General features: G+C 40.1%; 1 protein-coding gene across 1 annotated transcript; it reads right to left on the bottom strand.

Moving 5' to 3' along the window:
* Positions 1 to 139: 139 nt before the first annotated feature.
* On the bottom strand, positions 140 to 19,492 carry LOC147312543 (voltage-gated delayed rectifier potassium channel KCNH5-like). The gene is made up of 12 exons (XM_086264163.1): positions 19,333 to 19,492; positions 17,827 to 17,950; positions 17,447 to 17,553; positions 17,171 to 17,299; positions 15,069 to 15,184; positions 14,577 to 14,969; positions 14,369 to 14,458; positions 11,955 to 12,384; positions 7,852 to 8,051; positions 7,173 to 7,425; positions 6,791 to 6,987; positions 140 to 2,407 (listed from the first exon to the last, which is right to left on the bottom strand). Exons 1-12 carry the CDS (start codon positions 19,403 to 19,405, stop codon positions 1,337 to 1,339), a joined length of 3,183 nt encoding a protein of 1,060 aa, XP_086120289.1. The 5' UTR covers positions 19,406 to 19,492; the 3' UTR covers positions 140 to 1,336.
* Between the last annotated feature and the right edge of the window lie 938 nt (positions 19,493 to 20,430).

Here is a 20,430-nt window from a genome sequence, read left to right as displayed (position 1 = left end):
CTTATTAGCACTGATGTTTAAAGATGATTCAGAAGTCAGTGCAAAAGTGTTGCTTTGTTTGTCAACTGCTAAATAAAAATCATATTTGAAGAAAGTCAAGTGTAAATCCACTGTAATCGGTATCCTCCTGTGACTCACCTGGATTAAACAAAACATTGTGACATGAAACCCGCTTGCGTGTTGCACTTTCCAGTTTAAAGGCAGACTTTTGTGTTACATAAGAGAAGAAACTAAACAACAGATGGTGAGCAGGCATTACTTTTCATTACTCATTTCACAGTTGACAGGCTCCCTCGGATGCATGCAAGGTCGTCTCTGAACGTAACATAGAACAGACATACTTAACAGTCACATGCTTGGACCCTTACAGTTCACACAGAATTTCCCCAGTGGTTTCATAAACCACCAAAAAATATGAACAAACTGAGTTTAGTGCACCTTCCCTTTAGATATGCATAGTGAACCATCATTTAAATGATTAAAACAGGATATGCAGTACCATTTATCCTACAAAATGGCTAATAAATAGAAATCGTTCAAATTCAGTCTGAGAACAAAGATACCTGAGCAAGATGCAAAGCTACGTGAAGAAAAATGCACAATGAGTCTGCTGCAAAAACCTGGTGACATGTTCACATCCTGAAGGAAAAGAAACCTTTAACAAAAATGTAAAAGTGGCATTATTGCATTGCTGTCCTTTATTTTTACATGCACAGGAAATGAGTTTTTAAATAAGACAATGCATATAGATTTATATGTATATATAACATTAGATTTCATCAAAACAGCTCGCAGTGAGGCTTTGCTATTGTAAGGCACATTTAATTACCTGATAATTAACTCGGAAGGTAGTCGCTCCACTGAGGATGAGCAACAAAAACTCTGGATTTCCCTCCTAAATAAGATAAAGCTGTGTATTTATAATACACTGTGCATGATGAAACGCTCACTGAGCTTCAGCTTGTCCACAAAATAGAAATGTGAACTTCAAGGTTTTCTACCAAGAAAACAAACAAAATAAAAAACCTCAAAACTGTAAACTGACTTCCAGAAACGTAAAGAGCTACTCCATCTTATTTTCATCAAACTTGCATGTTTTGCCAAGCACCTCATCAAGCATCATTTCCTTTTTGTGCTTGTTGTTAATTATTTGTCCCTGCTTCCTCTCACACACAAGTGTCTCATAAGTTAAAAGCTACAGTATAAGATAAATCCCTGGATCCTTGTGGTGCTAAGGTAACATTTCTGCATGCAATCAAGTATTAAAACTTGTAGTCCAGCAGGACATGCACGATGCTTATCTAATCCTTTTATTTTTTTTATTAAGTGAGAAAATTTAAAGATCCTCGTCCTCTGTTTTGGGTGAAGCCGGCCTGGAGGCGGTGACCGAGTCTTGACTTTTCCGTCTTGCTTTTGGAGAGGACGCTGGCGGCAGAGAGAGTCTTTTTACCGACAGCAGCCTGAGGATCTCGCTCACCTGAGCCTCGAGCAGCGACAGTCTCCCGCTCAGTATCTGAATGTCTGCTTTCAGCTCCAGCTTGGCCGCGTGGAGCGTCGCTTGAAGCAGTGCTTGCTCAGACAGCGGCTGCACGAATGAGTGTCTGAGGGAGACCTCGGCGTAAACCCCGAGGTTGTGTTCGAATGGATTTCTCTCCATGGGGCTCCTTTCCATCGGGCTTCGCTCGAAGGAGCTTCTTGAATCTCCTGCTCGGTCGATGCGTGGATCGCTCTTTGTGATACCACTGTCGCAGGAGTCGGTTTTGTGCAGGGCGCTTGTTTCCTCACCTGCGCTGTTGCTGCCCTCTGTGCTTCCCCTCTCTCCGCCTCCCCCTGATTTGTGGTTCGTTTTGGGGGCTGCGATCTGTTCTGAGGACTGCGATCCTTTCGGCCACTCGTCTGCTTTCTGAGTCTGCTTCTCCTGCTCGACAGGAGGACGTGCTGGCTCAGCAGATGTGGCGTTTCTAAACTTTGCCCAGCCTCTCACACCTCTGCCGCTCCCTGCGTTACCCTCTCCACCTGCACCACTGCTCTGGCCAAACCGGCTCTCTGGACAAGGCTTTGATGCAGACTCCACCGCCTCCATTGTGCGCCTTTGCTCTGACTTTTCAGGCATGTTGCAACTGTTCCCCCCTCCTGCTGAGGTGTTCTCCTGCCGCTGCTGAGGAGATGCTGAGTGACTGGGCTGAGTGTAAGAGTTTGAGTCAGTGTGGTGCTGGGGGTGCTGCTGCATCTCCACCTGCACGCAGTTGTGATCTAAGTAAGTGTTGGACTCTCCCGTTTGAGCGTCTCTGTGCTGTCTGAACTTCTGGAACAGCTTGCGAACCGGGTGGTCTTCGGGAATCGACAGAGTCACGTCACTCTGATGCGCCTGCTCCCTCCTCACATCGGCAATCTTCCTGAAGATGACCTGCAAGAGGGAGAGTGCGTGCATGAGGACACTGATACAGGACACACTGTAAATTGTAACTTACAGTGTGCATGCTCTAGTGCTCGACCTGGACGAAGCAAGTTGTACAATGTCCGTATAATGCAGCTTCAAAGCAAGGACAGCTGCCTGCAGCTGTTGTGAATGCTGAAATATTTATGAGCTGAAAGCAGTAATGCACAAGGGAAACCGTTAATGGAGCAACAAGTCAATAATGGAGGACAATTTAGGCTCTGAGTCTTTCCTGATTCCTTCTGAAGACAAAGAAAAGAAATGTCAATAAACTCCAAGCGTCTCACTACCTTCCGATACCACTCTGGTAGAAACTTTCAGTGCTGGTGTACCTGAGAAGTTAATCTGTGAAACACTTACCCCCATGAATCCCAGGTTAAAGCCCACTGTGTACAAAGCTCCCACTATTTCAACTGATATATTAATAGTGTAATAGTTAGCATCAACTTCTTTAATATCATTTTTGGATTAATCTGAAACTGACTAGTTTAGATGATTAGAAATAGATTAGAAAACCAATGTAGAAGACAGCTACTAATGGGCTCGGCTGCCCATAAGTAATCTACAAAATGTCTAGGACCTGTTATGTTATTAAACATGCAAAGAACTCTTAAGTCACTGTTTATTTCTTTATATTTTGCTTTAAAGAAGTCAGACTTCCCTATTATTATTTTTTCAAAGTGCTCTTGAGCAGTGTCTCTCCAGGCTTGGCTGCTTGTTTACTCATTTTCAGTAGGGGTGCAACGATACACAAAATTCACGGTTCGGTTCGATACTTTGGTGTCACGGTTCGATATTTTTTCGATACAAAAAAATGTTCATGCCTTTTTAATTTGTCATTTATTAAACTTATAAATATATATTTTAACTCAAAAGTACAGTTTTTAAATTTAACCCTAACCCTTGTGCGTGTTTTTTATTTTGACAGCGAATGCGCACCTGCGGACCACTTATGTGCACCCCTGGTTATATAGCTCGTCATATTGCAGCCACAGAAATTCTTTTGTCCATGAAACCATAAAGCTGCACTTTCTTTTTGCCTTATAGTCTGATTTGTCATAACTTCTCCGTTTTGTGGTAAGCTTTTCTTTGGCTGTCACTTCTTCACCCTGACCTGTCTTATTTGGCTCAGCAGAACTAAAATATATATCCTGCTGCTTTTACACACACACTCACATAAGCTCAGCGATTCTCTGCGCGATCAACCTCTCACATGTTTAAGCTGCAGGAGATTTCACTTGTCATGTTTGCATAGTAAGCTAACAATTAATAAGACGATGTCAGAGGAATTGGTGCGCAAATTATCATCACTCACAGATCAGTGCTGTCGCTCTCTATACACAGTTGCACGATTGCAAAGTGAAAGCAAAAAAACAAGCGCAAATTCAAACGCGATTTCAATATGTCACATATTGACAGTGGCTCACCGATGCCAATGACATAATTACCCAGCTACATTTCTGAAAGAATGCAAAAGCATTGACATATATTTTTCCTACAATAGCCCGACGGGCAGGGCAGAGATAGATTTTGGTAGCCCGACTGAAAAAAATCGCTAGCCCCAGGACGTTGGGCTAGCGATATTGCAAGCCCTGTATCTGATTGAGGAATCACTCATCTTTGGAAAAGAGAGTTTATTACAGAGAAATGTCTCTTTCCAAAATAAAAGCTATACTATCCGCTTCTTCTGGGCTATATTCAAAGCAGCATAAGGAGAATCACGTGCTAACAGCTGTCTAAATGACTCGGCTAAAGTTAGTAGCATGCTTGTTGTTTTTGTTTTTGCACTAGGATGATGTCAGCGTAAATGTGCAGTCATATTCGTTGTGTTCCCACTAGTGCTTTCAGGTTAATCTCGTTGAAATGACCTTAACGCCACAACACGGCAAATCTCCGTTAACGAGCTACCGCCGATCGCCCCGTGCGTGGGGCTAGACGGCCAACACGTTAACGAGCTAACTGCGCTAACACACTAGTTCCCACCCATGTAATTAAGCATTGCATGGCACATCCAACATACTGTTTTACTTTAGTCCATGACTCGCTTACCTTCAGGGTCATACCTCACATGAAAACCAAAATAATTCCAAACGCCAGATCTGAATGAGGGTGGGGGAGGTGCCCTGCGCTCTTCCTTCTGTCTATGCTGTCTGTGTGGAGCGCTCAGTGGATCTGCGCTCGACAGTGCAGCCTAGGCGGAGTAGTCGAACGCAGATTCACTGAGCGCTCCACACAGACAGCATCGTCAGAAGGAAAGTTGATAAAATAAATTACAAATGTTGTATTGTTCGATACATATGCGTACCGAACCGAAAGCACTGTATCGAACGGTTCAATATCGATACGAATATCGTTGCACCCCTAATTTTCAGTCCAGTACTTGTACACAGGATGTTAAGCCACTTCAACATGTCCTATGAATCATTCATGTTAAGACCTGACACAGGACCTGAAAGATGCATCTGGCCCTTCAATGTTGACTGAAGCCTCCTCAGAAGTGGCCTCAATGGAAGTGTGTTTGTCAAGGAGCCATTCTCAAGGAAGTAAAACTGAGGCTGAGGTATGCCAAATTACACAAGGACTGTGCTGAAAGTCAGTGGCAATGGTTCCAAACACACTGCCAATGCAGTAAAAATATACCTGGATAGACAAAACACACCATCAAACACTATCAGCATGGATTGGCCTCCCCAGAGGCCCACACTTCAACATTATTGAAGCAGTGTGGGATCATTTTAACAGAAAACTGAACAAAAGGCAGCCAAAATCCAAAGAAGAGCTTTGAATTTCCTTCAAGAAGCCTGGAGACTGAAGACTACTTAAGAAATAACAAGAAAGCTTGTCTGAGAGAGGCCGTGTTGAAGAATAAAGGTGGTCATACCAAATACTGTTTTTAAAGCTCATTAGGAATTGTACACACTGTTTTTGCCTCATATACTGTATACTGTCCATGTATGTTTGCACAGGTTTCAATAAACCACTGCACCTATTTCCCATTTTCCTAACAAAACATAAAGAAATGAAGAGGGCTTGAGACTTTTGCAAAGTCCAAATACCTGCCACGAAACTGTGCCAATTAATATTTACTACACAGCACTTCCAACAATTGCTCAAACATTCTTAATAGGCCGATCTGCTTTGTTACAGCCAGAGTTCGAGCTGTTATGAGTCTGTTTAATTCCTTCAAATTTTTTAAACCTACATCCTCAAAAGTATTTCATACATCTCAGTCCTGAACAAAGAACACAACAGACTACGTGCCCTGGGATGACTTGACGCGATATGAACATCCATTAAGAACTTAAAAGATAGTATTACAGCAGAATGTATAAGAAACCTACTCTTGTGGCTGGAAAGCAAAGCAGCTCCGTGCTGTAGTGGGATCAATATGCGTAGCCAGGAGAAACTCTATGAAATATTAGAGCCTTAGTTTGGACCGGCTAATTGTTCAGCTTTGAACTAATTTTTTGTCACTGTCCTTTTCACAGATTGGGGAAATCTGGATGGAGACAGTGTGCATGTGCTGATTTATTTACATTTATCCTCTTCACATTTGAGCTGTTCACTCTCAGTTTGTAATTTGATAAAAAGGCTTTCTGAGCGGTCGATACAAAGACAATGTGCTATATATATATATATATATATATATATATATATATATATATATATATATATATATATACACAATCCATTTACCATTACACACTTTATGGAAAACTGTATACAACTCTGCATCGCACTCAGGTATTCCATGCTGCCTAGCTCAAGGCCACAGCACATGTTGTATGAATGAAGTCTCATCTGCAAAGAAGGGATTTGATTCTAATTTTTGTCTATGATTTACTGCTGGCACAAACACCTTTTCGTTCTTTATTTCTCCTTTTATTTTAAATTTAATGATCATTTAAGTACTAAACACACATATAGATATGTGTGTTTAGCATATGCATGGCAAGACATTGCAAAATGCTTTGCAATACAAACAAAATAAGAAAAAGTGTTTTTTATTCATACTGTCAGTTGGTGAAAAGTTGTGGTTATAGATGTTCCTGTGCACTGGGTTTGGTTGCTCAGCTCTTGATGATGTAGGAGTTTGTAGATGGAGAGTTTATGTTGTAAAGAAGCAGGTTTGGTTGTATTGCATTTGTTGTAGATTGTAAAGACTGATTCACTTGCAGTCCATTGCACCTTGGTAATTTTAGTAGTGTAATGTACAATGTTGAAGTCCAGCTGGGTGGGAGCTGTGCACCCTGTTATCTCTTTTGCCTATGACAACAAAATGCAATCAGTAATCGCTTGCTTTAAGATGACACTAACATCCTTTACTAAAAGACAGGACAGTGAAAGTTTTACCCGTTTTCGCAAATTACAGGTGAGGATGAGGTTGCGGGAGAAAGAATTGGCGAACGCGGTGTAAAACTCCAGCACCCGCATCAGAGCCTCTCTCCGGATGACGTGCAGGTCGCAGTACGTCAGAGCGCGCACATTCGCACAGGCTCGAGCCAGCGTGGTCTCTTTCCAGAATGCATCTCCAAACACGTCACCTTTACCTGAACAGGGCCAGATATCATATAAACATCTGTTGACTCAGATAAATATAAATAAAATGGGATGAAGTCGAACACATATAGGTTGTAAAGCATAAAAAGGACTTCAGAAAACTTTGCTCTAACTTCAACTGAGAGCAGCAGGTACAACTTTGCTTGGTCTATTTCACAATATTGCCCTGGATTACCTAGTATTGCGATGACCTCGTCATCTTGGATGACTTCGAGTGAACCCGAGACTACAAAACAGAGCGTATCAACGCTCTCCCCGATGTGGAAGATGAGGTCTCCAGGTGCGCAGTGTGTAGTCTGAAACTCCATGGCGAGAGAGCGCAAACAGCCGTCACTTGCCAGGCGAAAAGCTGGATGGTCATTGAACACCTGTTTGTTGAGGTGGACGCAGATGTCTGCACGCATGTCTTTAGGACAGATGGAGAGAACCTGAAAGACATGGTGAGATTTGTGCAGCAAACACTTAATGCATCATCACTGGAGGACATTAAATATGTAGCACATTTCCGCTGCTCATTTAGCAGATGTATTACTAAACGTTTTAAAAATAGAACTGCAGAGACATGAAAGCTGCTTCTTTAAATAATCTTTAAACTCCAGATGTTGGACCATGTGATCGGATTTACTTCATGAGAACAACAATGGTAATGTTGTTACTGACTGCATGGACTGTAGAAGTTCAGGACCTAAAAGGCAGATATGGGAGGCAGGCAAGATTTAACCAAGGGCATAAACTTTAATTGGGTTGTTGGGAAAGCCAATAAATGAAAACATGAAATCCAAAAGATAAATCTGACAAGTAATGGCACATCAGTTTTTGAAAGCACCCCCTGAAACTTTTGCACAGATTTGTACCTTGTCTGTGTCAATGCCCTTCGACATGGCCCAGGTGGAGACGATGAAGTCCATGACCCTCTCGCTCAGACCTTTGGGAACCTGGTAAAGTTTAAGGAAGTCACGCACATTGTTGAGCATCTCGTGGTAGCGATTTGTGTTGGTGTACATCTGCTGGAAGATGGTGGTGACGTTTCCAAAGATTGTGGCATATAGCAGCGCTAAAAGAAAAGACAGAAGAGCAAGAGTTCATCTTATTTATTCGAATCTAACGTTTTCATTCATCCGCCTTCTTACGCTTATCCGAGACATGACCATCTCTTCCAGCTCATCTGGGGGGACAAGTCATTCTCAAGCTAGCCAAGAGAACTAATCTCTCCTGTAAGAGATAAATGCTTTTAGATAACAAATAATCATATTTATGGGATCACAGTATCCAACTTTCATACCTCAAATTTAGAGTTAAATATTGTTGAGGAAACTGCCTATGACAAAACGTTTCAGTGGAATATATGCGTGATTAATGGAGTATTTAACATGAAAAAAATTTATATTTGGATTAAAGATTAAATAATTAATTGAGATCTAATCCAAAACTTTATTCCCTTAATTTTTTCCGCTTGTCCAATTAAGGGTTAGAGTCCCAGCTGTTATAGAGCAAAATTCCAGGTGAGGTTACTGGTTTATGACGGGAAAAAACCGGAGCATGCTGATATTTAACTGTCCTTTAAGTGTTTTCCACGCTACCGGCTTCCACACAACCACGTGAAGACTTTTTCCCTCCAAATGACATTCTAGGAACAAACCAGCTCATCTACTTGCCTTTCTAGACCTTCGGGGACTTTTGTGACTTGTCATAAGGTCAAAGGTCATTTTCCCACCTGATGAGGAGTTAACCTGTAGACCCTGTTCATGCAGAACAGTTGCTCCTCCAGGCCACTCTGAGGGAAATCTTGTTAGCGCTCATTTGCAGTTGTATGAAGGCTGGAGTAAGAGTACAGCACCATCAAAGACTCTTCTTTTTTCTTTTTCTTTTGATAATCACCAAATTATGCCATTTGATTATGATTGCTCAAACCTTTGCTTGCCTCTCTTTATCACAATCCCCTGATTTATACATGACTAACACTTGATCAATGATGCTGTAATTACATAATCGCTGGTGCACAAATGAAAGTAATTTTAAGATTTCAAAGATTTTACAGTGATAGAAAAACGAAAACCTTAAAAACAGTGTGGATGTCCATCTGACGTGATGCTGTATAAGCACTACAAGCATATAATCATTATATCTTGGTTCTACAATAATATAGTACTTTTTGCATTTTACATTTTGGATAAACTCTTTAGTGAATTTTATTTATTTGTTTTTAATAATTTTGTTTGTTTTGTTTTGTAATTTACTGAAAAGTAAATGTACACAAAACAGCACTGCTGACAGTGCAGTTTTCTTAAATACATGTATGCATAGCCTGATATACACAACGAGGGATGGGCTAACTCTTTATGATATAATTTCTAATCCACAGTTCCTGGGTAGGAGTGCCGTGCTGCAGTGACCTCAAAGAGTCACTCAGCATCTCTTACTGTGAGGTTTTATCCACTCAACGGGAAAGCTTCATCTCCGGTCACCACAGCAGGATCACAGAGGTTAGGATACATATCTAACGTGATGGCTCATTGTCCACTTACTACACCCGAGCCTGCAGGCAAACTGGCCCTCTCTTCGATTACTTTTCCACTCAAATAATTACCGTATCTATAGCAGGAGATTTATGCGCCATAATTGACGCCGACACTGCAGTGTGACTGAATGATCATCGTGATCCAGGCGCCATCAGAATAATGGGTGTTTACTTTCGACTGTACGAAGCTTACAGTACTAAGTTCTAGATAGTTTTGAAGTTAGCTAAGGAATATGGCGTGACTTATACGTAGACTTATATAACATAATGCATCATTTCTAAGTTCATGTTATAAGCTTCATCCTCATCAATTTGACAGTCGTGTCCCATTAAATACTGAAAGTCACGCAACACAGGGAATGTAAAGAAAAAATATCTGTATTTGCTGAAAATTTAAGGGTAATTTGGGAATAAATGAAGTCTTTAACTTTGACTTTCTTCATGAAGTTTCTACTGACCATGAGAAATACAGAAGAATGCAATGACATTTATTCCCTGCATTGAAAAAACGACTGACTGAATTAACATGCAATACTTTTCTGATGTGACGACCGGCCCTCAGACAGACATTCACAGAGCAGGCTGTGATGGGCGCTGAACATGTCACTTTTGATTATTGACAAAGCCGAAACTCAGAGTGGTTCAAGCACCGAGGCTGCAGCTAAACGTGAAACCATGACCAGAATGAAAAGAGGAAAATGTTGTCTGTGGATCATTTAGCTCTATAAGGAATAAATACTTACTTCACTTTCTGAATATTGAATTCTGTCATTATCGAAATGTGATTTTAAATAATAATTAACTGTCCGTTTGGTCAATTAGGGTGGCAGGTACAGATAGACAACCTATTTACATCCCTGATTTAGAGCATGCTTCCAGACCTTTAGGAAGAGATTTTCTACTGAAAATGGTTTTTAATGTTTTAAATGGATGTCTAGTTGATGTTTCTGTGACGCTAATACACACACCAGCCAATCACATGACACCAGCTCAGTGCATTTAGGCACGTAGTCATGGTCAATTTGATGTGCTGAAGTTCAAACTGAGCATCATGATGGGGAAGAGAGGCGATTTAAGGGAATGTGGTGTGGTTATTGGTGCCAGACGAGCTAGTCTGAGTTTTCCAGAAACTGCTGATATAGTGGGATTTTCTCCTTCAAACATCTCTAGAGTTTACAGAGAATGGTCTGAAAAAGAGAAGAAATCCAATGAGCGACAGTTCTCTGGGTGAAAAGGAAAATTTTCAGGGCACACTTTGAGCCGCTCAGTCTACATGAGTATTGTTGCTGACCATGTCCATCCCTTTAGGAACACAGTGCACCTGTCTTCTGATGGCTGCTTCCAGTAGGATAACACATCCTGTCACAAATCATCTCAAACTGATTTCTTGAACATGACAATGAGTTCACTGTACTCATAGCCACCATATCTCAATCCACTAGAGCACCTTTGTTACAGTATATGGTGTAATGGGATGTTCAGGTGTCAAATCTGCAGCAACTGTGTGATGCTATCACGTCAGTATGGTCCAAAATCTCAGAGGAATGTTTCCAGCGCTTTGTTGAATCTATTCCTTGAAAAATTAAAGCAGTTCTGAAGGAAAACAGGGGCCCAGTTCAGTCCTAGCAAAGTATTCCTTAATAATGTCCACTGAGGATATGCACATTAAAAGGTTAGGAGGAAGTTGCAATAAATAAAGGTAAATGGTTCAAAAATATTTTGTGAAAACTAGAAATTCAACTGATTTGCAATGTTTCACTTTCACTTTGTTGAAAATGTAAAAAGAGACAGCAAAGTCAACTCTGCCATGACATTTTTCAATAGTGGTTACATAAATATATTAGTGTCTAAGCAAAGTCATCTCTAAATACATCAGTAATGCCATACACTATGTTAACTATGGGTAAAAGCAGCCATGTATTGATCACAGCGTGCTGGGACTTAATATCCTGCACAGATCCTCCTCATGTTTTAGAACACGCGTACCATATGTTGCTTTACTGGCAGCTGGTAAATAGCCAGCAGGACTGGAGAGCACGTTATCTTGACTAGCGTGCAAGGAAGTGTAACCAGACTGTTTCATCTCCTGCAAGGTTCAACTACCATATTATGAATGGATGAATGCACGAATGACATCAAAGTATGTATGCTTTGTTTAGTGTGGAGTGATGGGGAGACAGGGCTGTTTTTGTTGTTACAGAGCTGTTGTTCTGGTAAACACCCACAAATGATGCTACTGAATATGGTTAAAACATCCTTTCCCAGCTCCAAGTACAGTTTAAAACTCATGGATCGTTCCATTATATGGCTGTATTACTCACATTGTGGCTGCTAGTTAAATGTTTCCTGTGCCATTTTCAAAGGTTTTGTGAAACCTTTGGAGAAACTGTTAAATGTGATGCATGTTGGAAATACAGTGTGTGGTGACTGGGTACTCACAGCCCACCATCATCATAGCCACGGAGAAAATCTTCTCGCCATCTGTTGTTGGAGCAATGTTACCAAATCCAATTGTGGTCAGGCTAGTCATGGTGAAGTAGAGAGAAGAAATGTACAGCGTGTCTTTGGTAGGACCTCCTTCCCACCGGCCATTACCGCTAGTGTTGTAGCGGTAAGGAGTTCCAATACTCAGTGCCAACTGGTAGAGCCAGCTGTCTGTCTTAATGGTGTTGGTGGTCTCATCAATGACCTCGTGGTCACCAATGCTGTACCAAATGCAGGCAAGCCAGTGAGCCACCAGGCCGAAGACACACACCAGCAGGACCAGGACCGCAGCTCCATACTCCAGGTAGTGGTCCAGTTTTCGGGCTACGCGGCCCAGACGGAGCAGGCGGATGACTTTAAGGGAACTGAAGAGGCTGCTGAGACCCTACAGAGAAAGAAAGTGAAAATGTGAACCAGATATCCAGATTAAAACATACAATACATTGTACATCAGATGAAAGCTGCATTATTATCTTATGTTATAAATTTACACTGGTTTTCATGATTAAAATGATTTCACCTTAAGAGAAGAAAATATCTGTCAAGTCAATAAAACAAGTTTAGAATGTGTAAAATCATTAAGAACAGAGGATTCATGTGACTGGTGGAAGACAATCCGAGAGAGTATGGCAACTTAAAGAGGTGCGCTTTGAGAGGGAACTCCAGAGTTTAGGAGCAGAGCATCTGAAAGCTCACATTGTATTCAGTTGAGGGGAAGGGACAGTGAGATGGAAGGAAGAAGAGTGCAAATGGGTGTGTTGATGTGCAGAAGTTAAGAGTGGTACTGCAGAGCGATGTTGTGGTCTCAAAGGTGATGAGCAGAATCTTGATATCATTATGATATGATATTAGCCAAAGAAGCTGCTGATGGGCCTGTATGTTGTGACTAATGGAGGCAGTTCTGGTAATGATCCGAGCACCAGGAAGAGAGAAGACCTGAGAAGAGTCGTCAATAGGGAGGGAAACATTTACATTTACACAAGGTGAACTGGTGTCAGTGAGGAGAACCTTGGTTTTATCACTATTCGATTTGATAAAGTTTACAGGAGTACCAGGATTTGATTTCCTGGAGGCAAACACAGAGAGCAGTGGTACGAAAAGTGGTGGAACATTTGGCGCACAGGCAGAGCTGCATGTCATCAGCGTAACATTGGAAACTGATATTAAATCTATGGAAGACATGGCCCAGAGGAAGTAGACAGATGATAAATAAAAGAGGCTCCAGGACAGATCCCTGTGGGATGCCAGTGAAATTTAATATTTTTGAGTTGAAAGAACGGAGTGCGACTAGAGTTGTTACATTTTGTTGTACAAAGAGATGTTACATTTGTACATATGAAAAAACAACAACCATATCTCCTTAAAGGGTGAATATTTTTCATTGCTAAAATTGAAAAATCATGCTACTGCTTGGTTTTGTTCTCGGGAGTCATGATTGTTTTTGGCTGCTTTTACATATTATTGCAACACTGATATTGTAAAATAAATTATTTACATACAATTGAATACAGTTACAATTACATACAGTTATTTAAATTAGAATTAGTCTTATTTTGGCTCTCTCCTAATGTAAATAGAGATCATATATATAAGATGAATGAATGAACTCATCATGATATCACCTACCGGTTAGTGGACTGATGTTTTGAAGCCTTGAGTTTACCAGTTTAGCTGACTCCACCTTATTTTTTAAAAACTTTAATGTGATCATAAGGGGTAGGTACAAAAAAAACAAGGGCCATATGGAGGTTTTGCAGTCAGGTGACCAATAACCACGTGACATTAACTTGCCCACGATTTTAAACATGTGACAGTCATGGTGATGATGTAGAATCAAGTGAAGAAGGCCACAGTAACACTAGATACTGGTCAAAAATCATATGGGAATCACTGTTGGTGAAGGGAAAAATTAGTATTCCCTTACTGGTTGTGTGTGGTTGGTCACTCGCTTTTACACCTAAGACCATTTTAGAATCATCAATAAACCTAACCCATTCATGTCTTTAGATAGTGGGAGGAAGCCCCAGCCTCCTCCTGGATTCAAACCCAGGACCTTCTTGCCGTTAGGTCACGGTAAACACTGGATTTTGTAGATATCATTGTTGACAATACTAATGTTCTGGGTGAAAAACTCAAAACAAAGAGCTCAAAGACTCTGCAATGTGATTATTCAGTGTGGTTTTGTCACCATAAGGGATCGATAATATGACCTGATTTCCATCCATTCATCCATCCAATTTCTTCCGCTTATCCAATTCAAGGTCGCGGGGCGGGGGGGCTGGAGCCTATCCAAACTGTCATAGAGCAAGAGGCATGGTACAAACCATATTTATCACAGCATATTTAAAGAAATACAGAAATTTACTTACTGGGAGAACGGAGTCTTCAGTCCGTGTGCTATTTCTGTGGAAATGTGACTCACGAAGATGACCCGTGGAAGAGGCATGTGTGAGGATATCCTACATTAAAAAAAGAACAGTAAAGCAGATACGTTTTAATGTATACGTGGAAAGACATACCATTGTCTGAGCAATTAATCCCGCATTAAAAGAATTATCTTTATTAAAGTTTACTCACATCATCACCGTTTTCAAAGGCATTGATGATATCATAGGGCAGGCAGGACAGCAGGTCGATGACAAACCACGTCTTTAGGTAATTCATTCTTATGAGCTTAGCATCTGAAATCACCTCTCCAGCTGGACCCACAAAGGTGGTGTGGAAGTTGAGCACGATGTCAACCAAAAAGATGACATCGACAACACTGTCCACAACCAGCCAGGCCAAGTTGTTCTGCTTGGTCCTGAAGGAAACATTATAGGGTACCATGATGGCAGTGTAGAAGGTGAGGATGAGGATGATCCAGTCCCAAGTGGTCTTGAAAGTGCAGTAGTGGAGGATGATGTGTGGAGGGGTCTTAGGGGCCTCCTGCTTGTACTGAGGGAGAATGTCTGATCCCAGCTGGAGAGCCTTTCATTGAGAGGAAACATTTGCCGTCATGATACAAGAACCTCTAAGCCATATTTAAAAGATACAGATTCTAGAAAGAAAATTCTGGGTCTTGCTCACCTCAGCCAGTCTGGAGGGCTTGTGGCTGACCTCCGACTTATTGAGTGGTGTTAACTGCTGCACCAAGTTTCGATTGTTGGCCAGTGCTCGTGTGAGCCTGGCAAACTTTGTCCACCCTATCCACAGACAGCAACACAGAATGCACAGGAAAACAGCACGGCATTATTTAAGAATTAAGAAACATTTAAGAGCATTTAATGTTAAGATGTTTACATTTTACTGGAGTTTATGGGAGTATTAGGTGACGTTGATTTTCTTTGTTAAATGGGCAATAGATATCTTTTGACTTGAACTGAATTTGTGCAGTTGGATAAAAACACCATCTGCGTTTAGACTGGTTGCCTACTAGCCTTGCTTTAACTGTGCACTGCTGTCTGCTACCTGCCACAAGCACGACTGCTCAGCCAAAACAGGAAGAGGAGAGAGCATTTGTTTCCTGCTATATGAAATTAGGAATGTTCACAACACTTCAACACTTGGAAACTTTACCCAGCAAAAGAAAACCTGGTCCACTCCCAGAGGAAGCACAGAAGGAAAAGACAAGTGACAGAAACTGAAGGAAAAATAAAAGTGATCCCAATTTCAATTGACATTATTTCTACAAGATTTATAATAAACAAGTCCCGTGTACTTGCATCGACTAAATCAAAGAATCTCTATGTGCTTGTCTCTTTTTCATCTGTTTTGACAAAGAGTCAAACTTTGAAGGTATCCTGTTACATACACAAACAAGTGTGGCGCCATATTTGAAGTCAGTTGCATGAGGGGCAGTCTCATTTTCTTTTTGTAATTTTTCCCACAGTGTTTTGTTAGCCAGTGAATGGAAATAAACAGGTTTAGGCTCTCATACCTGTTGATTAGTATCACCATTATGTTGGTATTGACCGAGTGCACCATTCAGTGCTGTGACATCATGTCTGATCAATTACGTCTCAGAGATGTTGGGGATTATCTTACTACAAAAATTTGTTTTTGTTTTTGTTTGTTTGTTTGTTTGTTTACATTTTTTTCCTGCATTTTTGCATTTGTTATGATCTGTCTCTTTCACATTCTCTTTATGTTTTGAATTTTCACGTACTTCCTTAGTTTCTTATTTTTTGTCTTTTAGTTCTTTGTTACAGTTTCTGTATATTATGGTCTATTTGTTTTATTTGTTCCTCCTACTTTCTTGTGTCTATGTGTCCCTGTTTAGTTATAGCTTCTCACTTCCTGTTTTAGTTTGGCAGTTATCTGTCTCCTAAGTCTTGTTACTAGCTTAACTTTTGTCCTCTTGTCTTGTTGTCTGGAATTGATTCGGCTGTGCCTTGTTACCCCTTTGTTTCCACTTTCTCTGATTACCCTGATGTGTATAAATAGTCCTGCCTTTGCTTTCCCCTCAGTCATTGTCTAAGTCTCTATGTTATCTCCCTTGAATGCTCCCTGTTAGTTTTTTTTTTAATTATTATTTCTACTGGCTCCTTTCTTCAGATTTTTGGTGACTTTATTAATGGACTTTGAATTCAGTTTTTTTTTTATAACAATCCTAATAAACGGTTAATTACGTCAGTCTCCAGCAACTGCATTTGGGTCCACTCCTTAAATGCACCATGCATATTGCACCGCTGCAGATTCATGATATAAATAAATCCTGACTTGAAAAATATTTAACTATTAATATATGAATAATAATATAATAGTATATAAAATCAATCTTCAGAAACCTGCCACACCCTTTTTTACCTCTGTGAAACAGGATTATTCATACAGCTACCTTCTCCTTGTGCCCTCACTGTCATTTAATTCTGCTTGGTGTATGGAAAAAGTCTCTGTGGCACAATTAATCCCCAGGGATATGGCACTGCATAGACTCACAGAGACCACTGTTCACTGACCCGGACACACAACACCTGGACAGTTGTACGTTACACACCAGGAAACTAATGTCTTATAAGTCAAAGCCACTCATGTGCAATCAAAATCTATAACACTCTTTGTCTTTAATTGTAATGGCTGGACCTTTAGCGATAACTCCAAAGCTTTCAATGTGAAAATCCCAGAAATACAATGAAATACAGAATACTATCAGGTGGAAATTATTGGTACAGTAACATAAAGTCTCTCACCTCTTGTGGACTCATCGTCAATTGGCTGTTTGAACAGGGTGATGTCTCTGAAGGTGCAGAGGAAAAGCACCACCTTGTCATTTTCATTTCTGATTGGGGCTATCTGCATGTAAAGCCATATTGGTGTTTCTGTGGGAAGCAATCAAAAAACAAAAAGTAAATGACCAGATATCACTTCTAATCGTGCGTTTCTTTTTCTTTTTTAACATTTATTCCTTAATTCATTTTATTTTTGTTTTTTGTTAAAATCTTGCGATTCAAATTTACAGTACTTACTATTCTTTGTATACAGCAGCACCTCATAGAAATTAGACTCATAGCTGTCAAATGTTTGTTTGATTTTGTCTATCGTATTTTTATCAGTCAGATCACCATACATGAAACTGCAAAATAAGACAAAGAGGGAAGAAAACATAGTGAAATGTGAATAACAGATTATGAGTTTCCATAATGTAAGGTTTATATATATGTTTTTTTTATACTTCAGGTTTGACTATTTCCAGGTATTTAGATTAGTTCCCCTTTTGATAAATAAAAAGTGGAGATTCAATGTATAAAAAAAAAAAACAAGAAAAAAAAACACACTAAAATTGTGGATTAAAGCTTCCAGTCAAGCACCAGAAAGAAAGGTGCTGCGTGCTTGAAGAGCATCTTACTTGCATGTGCTGCTCTTGTGCATCACATCTGCTCTGTGGTATCCAGACAGCTTGCAGAATCCATCATTGCTGTAAACGACTGGCCACTCCAGGACCTGTGCATTTCCCAACAGGAAGCTTGTTTCTGAGACAAAATACAGGAAATTTTAAACACCAAATTACAAATAAAGAAAACATATGTAATAAAACATATACCTTTTATTATTTATCAAATCGCCATACATTATTAAATCACCATAATGCAAGTTTATATTTACTACTGCATATAATGGAAACAAGATGCAAAAGTCATCCACATTTGTCTACCAGATGAGACGGAGAAAAGAAAAGCTGTTTAGGTTCCACTCATAATGCGAATCAAATATTGATGAAGAGCTGAAAACTTCTTCCACTTTACTGCAGTTTCAGAGCAGTCTGCAGTCTTCAGACAAAAGGGTGACTGAAATTCTTCCAAATTAAATTGCACACTTGAACTTACTGTACATGTTGTTCATTCTGCGGGCTTTTGTGGTCAGACATTCAGACAATAGAGACTGAATTTCAGATAACCACCACATTACTGAGGTGAAGAGTAAAGTTTACAGACACTGAATCAATGTTGCACCCCTCCATCTACATTTGTAAGAAAAGCCTCTGGGTCTCATGAGAATAATGTCTGATTGCCTGCTGTGCACATAGTACTTTAAATATTTACGCCAGTAGTACAGTTACTGGCTGTTTTGCTGACATGCATTTCCTTTCTGGAACAAAAAAAAGGTATACAGCAAAACTGCGCTCTACTCTCTGGTATTTGTAGCTAAGAGATAAAGTGCCATAAATCAAATTATACATCCCTGAAAAGAACATTACGACCTTTAGGATTGGCTGCAAATCCAGTTCTTGTAAAAATGAGACTATATGTTCTCACATTAGCAGAACTTTACTCCTTAATACCACTGAACAAACACCATGCATCAAATCTGGAGCTGCAGATGGCCTAGATTTCATTCGTTTATGAACTTTAGCTTCTGCAACAATGCGCATAAATAAGGAACAACCTCACAAATCCTCAAACAAATGCTTTAAACTCCTCATATTGTGAAAATCATAATATATGGTGGTGTAAAATTGCACTCATCACATAAATAATAATCTTTACTCTTACTTGATAAGTAAGACAAATAATTAGTGTTTTCCTAATTTTATTTAGAGCTAATTTAAAAAGCCTCCCATAAGAGCAAACTATAATTTAGATTTTTCATTATTTATCCACATAATTCGGATAATGTGACTGTTTTTTGTTTTCTATATCAGAAGAAATGTGTCAGTCAACTTTCAGGTAAAAAAAAAAAAAATGCTACTTAAAAGAAAAAAAAATCAGTGATTGCTGATTCTGCTTCCCAGCAAATGGCACAAAAATAACACACGTCGGTATACTTCAGCATCCCAGTCCTGTGTGGTTCCCTGGCTGAGAAATAAAATCGAAAGCATCACTTATTTCTGTTTCCATTTCAGAGTCAAACTCACCGCTGGACCGCCGGACTATATTCTCCAGGAAAGTGTTCTGCGGAGCCACCAACCCTCTCTTGCCCCCATGCATTATGGAGGTTTCAGGTCAGAAACTCGGTGCTGCTCGGTGGTCGTGCTGGTACTAACTGACCCTTCTCCGTTGTCTGCCCGGCGGGAGCCTGGTCCACCGGAGTCAAGATCGCCACGATGGAGCTCTGTGTATCCGGACTGAGGCTTCAAAAATAAAAGCCTCTTTGTAATCATATGGAGCTGGGCCAGATTTGGAGCTGGTTGGGTGCACAAAGTCAATTGTAATTAATATCCACCGATGCTTACACTGTAGCCACACTAATCTACACTGGCCCAACACTGGACTAACTGTTAGTTCTTGATAAAACAAACTTTTATTTTTAAGCTCTTTTTCTAGAGTATTGCTGGTATTATTGTCTCAGGTTTCCACTTTATACATAACTCCGTCCAGACGCACGAGCTGGCCTGAAATGTCTGATTTCTTTCCGCATTAATTTAAATGCTGGGGTTGGACGCGTATTTGTATTTAAAATACGTGTTAAAATATGGGGTTTTATACTTTTTCTTTTTAATACTCAGAAAACGTGCATGATGATGAAACATCTGATATCAGGAATTTGTTCAAGTATAATTCAAACAGGTCATCCTTTCATGGGTTTATTAGGAAGCTGGAGATGCATAAATGTGCAAAAGTCTTCATTTCTTTACATTTTGCTTCCAAGGAGCCAGGCTTTTTTTGTTGTATTTTTAGTCAAAAGCAATAATTCTCCAGGCTTTCAAATAGAATAGTAATTAATCCAAATGTGAAATTATTGGCTCAAATCATTGACAGTATGTATAAACAACAGTTAGGACAGAGACACAACAGTGAGTGTCTACAGTCATCTTTAAAACACAGTGACGGCTTTGTCATGAGTGGGGACAGCATTTCATCCAGCAGTGTTGGAGATTTTATCAACATTAATGGAATTATGAATGCAGAAAAATAATTTCATATTATGATCCAAATCCCAATACTATGTGGACAGCACCTGACTGGCCAGAGCCTTTTTCAACATGACAATGAACCCCAAAACACTGACAGTA

Source organism: Aulonocara sp. 'chitande type north' Nkhata Bay, linkage group LG15, assembly GCF_057382095.1.
Source record: "Aulonocara sp. 'chitande type north' Nkhata Bay isolate Kocher_YH1m ecotype deep benthic linkage group LG15, A_spYH_male_GT1.1, whole genome shotgun sequence".
In the NCBI taxonomy this organism is placed as follows: domain Eukaryota; kingdom Metazoa; phylum Chordata; class Actinopteri; order Cichliformes; family Cichlidae; genus Aulonocara; species Aulonocara sp. 'chitande type north' Nkhata Bay.
The sequence above is the reverse complement of the archived record's forward strand: the minus strand, read 5'-3'. Positions and strand labels throughout refer to the sequence as shown.